This window comes from Monoraphidium neglectum (assembly GCF_000611645.1).
Source record: "Monoraphidium neglectum strain SAG 48.87 unplaced genomic scaffold scaffold00811, whole genome shotgun sequence".
NCBI lineage: Eukaryota > Viridiplantae > Chlorophyta > Chlorophyceae > Sphaeropleales > Selenastraceae > Monoraphidium > Monoraphidium neglectum.
The window spans coordinates 2,483-9,263 of NW_014012817.1; the positions used below are offsets into that span (position 1 = coordinate 2,483).

A 6,781-nucleotide genomic window follows, 5' to 3' on the forward strand; every position below is an offset into this window, starting at 1 on the left:
CCGGCGGGTGCGCTGGGTGGCGCGCGGAAGGACAGCAGGCAGCTCAGTATCACGAGTCGAGGCCGCCTAGCGGCGCCTTTGGGGCCGATGCGCCGGCCGGGTCTGTCGCTTCAAGGAGAGGCGTGGCTTGGCAACCCTCCCGCTTGCCGGCCGCGACAGCATCTGCTGCTGCGCGCCCGCGTGGTGCGCGCTCCCGCGGCAAGCCCCCAGGAAATCCAAACAGCGCGCCGTCCGTCAGAGGACGCGGGCGCGTCCTCGTACGCAGCGCCGCCCCCGATGCTTGCGGGCTGGGCGGCGCTGTCGCATGCCACGCACGCGCGGCCGCCCACCAGCTGCAGCACGATGCCTCGGCCGTCGTAGATGCCCACGGCGCCTGACCCGCTGTCCGACACCGGCTGGACTGTCAGGTTGTGGGTGAGGGCGAGCCCAAGGACCAACTGGTTGGCGCCGTATATGATGGATGCTCCCAGCTCCTGGGGCGGGCCGCCGCCGTATGTCATCTCGCGCGTGCGGCCGCCGGGGGCAAGGCCGCGCTCGAAGCTGCGGGGACGAGGGGGCGTGCGGGGAGCTGTGTCGAGGTCGGGGATGGGGCCGCTGTAACTGCGTGCGGTAATGGGTGCTGCTGCGGCTCACGGTCGAGTGCGCTGCAATAAGACTAGGCAATTGAGCATGCGTCGTTTGAAAATTGAATGTCCTCTCACACTGAGACATGGGCGGTGTCATGGAGCTCGAGCAGGAAGGACGTCGCCGCTGCACCGCCGACGCCAGCGCCGATCACGGCCACGCGCGGGCGGGATGGCTGGCCATAACATACACTGGCAAATATCAGGGCTATGTATATGCTGTGCACTAGCAACCGCGTCATGATCGTCCAGATCGCGACGTGATCATTTACCCAATAAGTGTTCCGTACGCCGCGAGGAATGGCTCAAAAACTTGAGACATAAACTTTAAAAAAGTGTAATGTTACCGGATACACACTCACATTAGCGGTCTCCGCCACTCGTCCAACCCGCTTGTAAGCACATTGGCGCTGCTTGAGACCTGCGACTCGACTATCCTAGATGCTCTTATCCCAATGGCGGCGCGCCAGCGCCATAGCTGGTGGCGACATGGCGTGTTGCGGGCAGGGGCGACGACCTCACCTCGCGCCCCGTGCTGCGCACAGCCCCGCCAGCAGCAACTCGCCCGAACAGCCTCCTGCCCCTGGCCCTGAGGCGCCGCAACCCCTGCCACTCCACCGGCGCTCCGCGCTGCTCTCGGGCGTTGCCGTGGCCGGCGCGCCACTCGCGGCCGCGGCGGCAGCCTCCACCATCCCCCCGCCCCCAGCTGAGGTGGGGGAGGTGGGCGGCACCCTCAATGACTGCGGCATCGATTCCATCAGCTGCGCGTCCTCCATGAGCGATGACGTCCGATTTTTCTACAACCCCTGGGAGTATGAGGGCGGCAGGGCGGCAGCTATCGAGAAGCTGATCCAGGTACTCACCGTCGGCTCTCGACACACCCCTCGCACTTGCAAGCTCACAACGCCAAGCAGCCCCCTAGCAACCGAATCGCTGTACCATCCTTTCAAATCCTGAGAGTTGTATATATTCGTTCTGGCTTCATCAACGAGCTTCTCCAACGCCGAACGTGCAGCATCGGGCCCTTGGCCCTCAATCTCCCCCCCCCCTAAAATATCCCCCTCTCTCTCCCGCTTTGACCGTTTTGACCGCAGGTCGCCACCGGCGGCTACTACAATCCCGGCCTCAGCCGCGACGCCCTCAATGGCTCTGTCGGCATCAGCCGCGGCGACGCGGCCGCCTTCATAATGGGCACGACGCTCACCACGATCTCCGGCCGCCCGCCGCCGGAGCGGCCGCGGCAGCGGGTGATGGCCGACTTTGTGGCTTTCGACGGCCGGCTGGTCGACAGGCACACGACAGAGGTGCGTGCGTGTGTGTGCACGCGTGCATATGCATACGTCAAGTGCCCACCCCCCCGTGGGCGGAGAATCATAGCGCCGACGCGGTAGCCTGCCAGCGGTTGGTGACGCGTCGCCGTTGCTGCAAATGGTGTCGGCTCCGCTGTTGCATGGCCATGCGGGGACCGAAACAAGCATCCTTGCTCCGAATAAGTCATTTTTCTGGCTGTATTTCGATTTTCTTTCAATGCTGCTGCCCCCCGCAGGACGGCTCTGAGTATGTCTGGGTGGTGTTTGGGCTGCCGGAGGGCTACGTGGAGGACGGCAGCAGCAGCAGCAGCAGCAGTAGCAGCAGCAGTAGCAGCAGTAGCAGTAGCGACGACGACGACGCGGCCAGGAGCGCCGCGGCCGCGGCTGCAGGGGTTGAGGCGGAGCCGGGGCGCGAGGGCGGGGGCGCGGACGGCAGCGGCGGAAGGGATGAGGAGCAGGGGACGAGGGAGGCGCAGGCCGCGATTTCGGCGGCGACCCGGGCGCCGCGGGGAGACAACGCCGGCGGCACCGGCGGCCCTGCCGCCGGCGTCAGCGGCGCGGCGATCGGAGGAGCGCCGGCCGGCCCGGCCCCGCGCCGCGCCGGCGGCGGCGGCGGCGGATCTTCCTTGCAGGAGGTGGACCCCTCTCAGATCATCGATGCAGAGTTTATCTTCCCGCGCGGTGAGAGGCCGTCCCTCAAACGAATGAGATGAAATGAGTTGAGCCCCAGCCTTCAGAGTGGGGGCCGCGCCCGCAAACAGAATCCTGGGACGAGACCTCCTCGCAAGCTTGCGACGTGTGCATGTCTGCGCTTGCGATGGCGCTGACGCGCCGCCGCACGCGCAGGCGACGACATCGTGAACGTGCGCGCCGCGTCGCGCGCGGAGCCGGGGCTGGAGCGGGGCCGGCTGGCGCTGTCTTTCGAGCGCGGGGTCGTCCTCGAGAGGTGGGTGAAGGGATCAAAGTGGCAGCCGCCGGCTCAGGGCGAAGAGCGGCGAAGCGGCCTGTCACGGCCGCCGCCTGTGCCGCTGCCGCGCGTTCTGCCACGGTGTTGCCCGCCTGGCGATGGGTGTGGCGGCTGCTGGCTGCAGATACACGGGTCCTGGCCCCTAAACCCTGTTCAAGGTTTTGCATCCTCCCGGCCGCGGCCGCGGCCGCGCAGGAACCAGGCGCGGGCGCGGCTGGAGGAGCTACGAAAGGCGCTGCGGTGGGAGGTGCGCGGGGGCAGCTCGGGGCGTGCTTCGAAGCCCCCTCCCCGGCGAGATGGGTGCACTTGCGCTCAGTCGTCCGCGGCTGGCGAGGTGTCTGGGACGGTGGGCCGCGTCCTGCCCTCTGCCCAAGTTTCTTTTTTCCCAGCTTTTGCAGCGCGAAGTCCCCGCCCTTCTGACCAGGCGAGCTGCGTCGCTCCAACATCCACTTCGGATGCCGTCCCACTCGTACGGTCGCACACAGCCCCCTCGGCCCCCCTTCCCCACCCAACCACCGTCCCCGCCCCCGACCCCCAACATGCACAGTGATGGCCCTTGAAGTGTCCAATCCCCCTCCACCCACTGACTCACTGCAGGCCCCCCCTGACCGTCGCGCCCCCTCCAACCGCGTCACCAGGTCGTCCCAGTCATGTCTGATGACGACCCGAAGTTCAACAACGACCGGCCCCTCTTCTTCGAGCGCTTCTTCTCCCCCTTTGTCAGGCTGCCGGGCCAGCAGCAGCAGCCCCCACAGCAGCAGCCCTGAGAGCCGCCGGGCACGGCGGCGGCTGGCGTCGAATGCGGGGGCTGCCGAGCTGGGCCCTGTGACACACACACGTGGTCTTCTGGTGTCAATTGGTAGGCCAGTTCCAATCCTTGCTGGGGCATGCGGCCCCAATCACAAATTCCCCAACACGATAAATCCTGCCTTTCACCATCGACCATGGCATCGTTAAACTCAAGTGTAACTGCAGCAGCCCGGGCGCGCTGACAATGTGTGGCGGCTTCGGTGCCACGCTGCAAGGTGCCCGGGATTGACTGTGCCAGGGAGGGGCACCGCTCCTCTTGTAATCTTCTGCTGCTGCTGCTGCTGCTGCTGCTGCTGCTGCTGCTGCTGCTGCTGCTGCTGCTGCTGCTGGTGCTGCTGCTGCTGCTGCTGGAATACGGCAAAGATCTAGGCAGTAGTAAATGAGCTCAATGATCTTGCACAACAAACCACGAGCAGACCGCAAAAGAAATTTACAATGAGTCAGTTTTGAACTGACCAACATGTCAAGCCATGTCAGCTCAACGAAGGAAGGTTGCTACCGTGTTGGTGTTCTTTTGAGGTGGCAGGTGCATTGATCGTGCGCAGCGGCAGCGGTGCCTAAGCGACGCCCGCCCAGGACATAAAATAAGTGCCCGCCAGTTTGTGGAATAGCTCAACTCTGGAGCAACACAAAAAAAGTGCCGAGTGAGGCATGACTTTTTCAGCAGCAAGGAACAAGTTTTGACAGAGGCGTGGACGCGATGCTGATCGATTTTTCAGTGCACTTGCTTGACCAAAGAGGCCAACAACTCCCAACAACCCCCATCTTGAACGCCCACGCAATCACAGCACCAGCCAGTGTTGAGGTCCGTCAATCAATATGCCTCGTCATAAGCTCGTGATGCCCTGCTTGCCCAGCTTCCAAGCAGCCGCCCTCCGCACCTCCAAGAGCTGCAGCAACCCCAAAATCGGCCTCCAGCGCGGCCGCCGTCGCATCAAAATCCGTGGCCGCCGCGGCAGCTGCAGCTGCCGCGGCCGCGTCCCCGGCAGCGGCGGCGCCCGCGGCCGAGGCGGCGGCCGCCGACGCCATTGCTCTGAAATCGACACATGCCGACTCTGCCGCCACCGCCGCCGATCCCGCGTCTCCCGCCGCCGCTGCGGCGCACGCAGCAGCCGCGGCCGCGCCAGCCGCCGCCGCGACGACCGCCTGCTCAACCTCCGACATCTGCATTTCCACACCCAGCTGCTTTGTCACGCTGCCATCCGCGACTGTGCTTCCCGCCGCCAGCGCCTCGGGCCCACCGCCGCCCCTGCCGCCGGCGCCGCCCGCACGCCGCGCCCCTCGCCGTCCAAGGCACCACAGCAGCGCCCTCGCCGCCGGCTTCGGGGGCGTCCGCATGACGCGGCCAAAGAAGGCGCCCCAGAACCAGTGGGCGGCCCACTGGTCAGGGATCGACTCCAGTGGCATGCCTGTGGTCTCTATCATGAAGAAGTGGCCGAACGGGACGGCCAGGAACATGAAGGCAAAGCCCATCACCAGGTTGACTGTGCGGGGGTTCCAGCAGAGCAGGGGGAGGGTGGCAAAGCTTGCGATGCCCTGAGAGTGGAGGGGAAGGAAGGGAGGGGGAAGAGGGCTTGTTTGTGTATCAGTCTCTGTGTGTGTGTGTGTGTGTGTATGCGTGCGTTTGTGTGCATGTGTGCGTGTGTGGTAGAGAGAGTGCGTGTGTGCGTGTGTGTGTGTGTGTGTGCGCGTGTGTATGAGCACGTGTGTGTGTGTGTGCGCGCGTGTGTGGGTGAGAGAGAGAGAGAGAGAGAGTGTGTGTGTGTGTTCGTGTGTGTGTTTGTGCGTATTTGTTTGTGTGCACACTTACATGTGTGCAGGTGTACGTGCACGTGCATGCACACGTGCACACCCATGCACCTGTCGACTGCCCTCACAAGCTTGCTTTGATATCGGGAACACGCGCCCTCCCCACCTGCATCACCAGCATCAAAGCCATGCACAAGCCTGTCCCCATGGCCCTGGTGGCCAGGCTGTGGGTCTCGGTCACGTACACAAAGAAGACAGTTGCAGAGCCCATGCCCACGAAGAGCTGCGCAGGGGCAGCAGGACGCGGGGCGGAGAGCAGGCTGTGGGCTGTGGGCAACAAACACGCGGTCAGCGCAGTGCGCAAGGGCAGGGGCGCAGCCCTCGAGAGTGCAGGTGGGCGTCCGCCAGCTAGTTGGAGGGTGCGCAAGCGGGGGCGGGCGGGGAGGGAGGGTGGGACAGCGCACAGCCGTTGAAGTCAGGTGTTTAGCGGTCGAACTGGAATATGTGTGCAGGATGCCATGGGCAGCCCACACGCAGTTGTCATAAGCGTGTCCAAGCGAAGTGCGCCTGTTGCCAGTCCGTGCGCACGTGCGTGCACACCCACAGCCACACCCACAGCCACACCCACACACACACGCGCACACGCACACGCACACGCACACGCACAAGCACACACATACACATACACACACGCACACCACTTCACACACACACACACACACACATTCCCCCCAGTACATGTACATCCACACGCGCACTCACGGCTTCCCCACCCACAACCAAAAACACCAAACCCAGTCGAAACAAAGCCGAGGCCGCGCACAAACATGAGGGCGAAAACCGCCCCCGCCGCCCAGGACACGCTGTTGGCCTGTCGGATCGTCGCGGAGTCCAGCCGCACCACCACCGCCGCCGCGGCCAAAAACGCGGCGCCGACGCCGCCGCAGCCGGCCATGAACAGCGGCCGCCGGCCGGCGCGGTCGATGAGGAGGCAGCCGATGGTCGCGCCTAGGCAGGTTTTGAGGGGCGGAAGGGAGGGATCGAGGGGGCTGAGCGTCGCAGGCTGCTGCCTGTGAGCAGGGTGATTTGGCTGTGCCCGTGTGGGCAGCCAAATACCACCACCTCAGCCGCCGTTTGGTCCTGGCACACCAAGGACCCAAATCCAACATCGGCGCCGGCTCTCCCGCTGCGCTGTCCCAGGCGCACTACCCGTGGGTCCGACCAGATGCGCATCAGCGCACGCCCCCACCTGCGAGGAATGCCACGTTTATGATGATTGATGCCAGCATGTCGGCCTGCTGCAGGCTGAGGGTCGTGCCCAT

The 6,781-nt window shown here is 64.9% G+C and overlaps 2 protein-coding genes across 2 annotated transcripts; one reads left to right on the forward strand and one right to left on the reverse strand.

Annotated features, from left to right (window-relative positions):
• Positions 1-1,397: 1,397 nt before the first annotated feature.
• MNEG_5442 (hypothetical protein) lies at positions 1,398-3,667 on the forward strand (the record flags this gene model as incomplete). The annotated part of the gene is made up of 6 exons (XM_014046079.1): positions 1,398-1,478; positions 1,718-1,927; positions 2,170-2,614; positions 2,780-2,879; positions 3,096-3,147; positions 3,539-3,667. The coding sequence occupies 6 exons, from the start codon at positions 1,398-1,400 to the stop codon at positions 3,665-3,667; spliced, it is 1,017 nt and encodes a 338-aa protein (XP_013901533.1).
• An 853-nt stretch (positions 3,668-4,520) lies between these two features.
• Positions 4,521-6,781, reverse strand: MNEG_5443 (hypothetical protein; the record flags this gene model as incomplete). Its single annotated transcript, XM_014046080.1, has 4 exons — positions 4,521-5,246; positions 5,626-5,742; positions 6,265-6,467; positions 6,709-6,781. The coding sequence occupies 4 exons, from the start codon at positions 6,779-6,781 to the stop codon at positions 4,521-4,523; spliced, it is 1,119 nt and encodes a 372-aa protein (XP_013901534.1).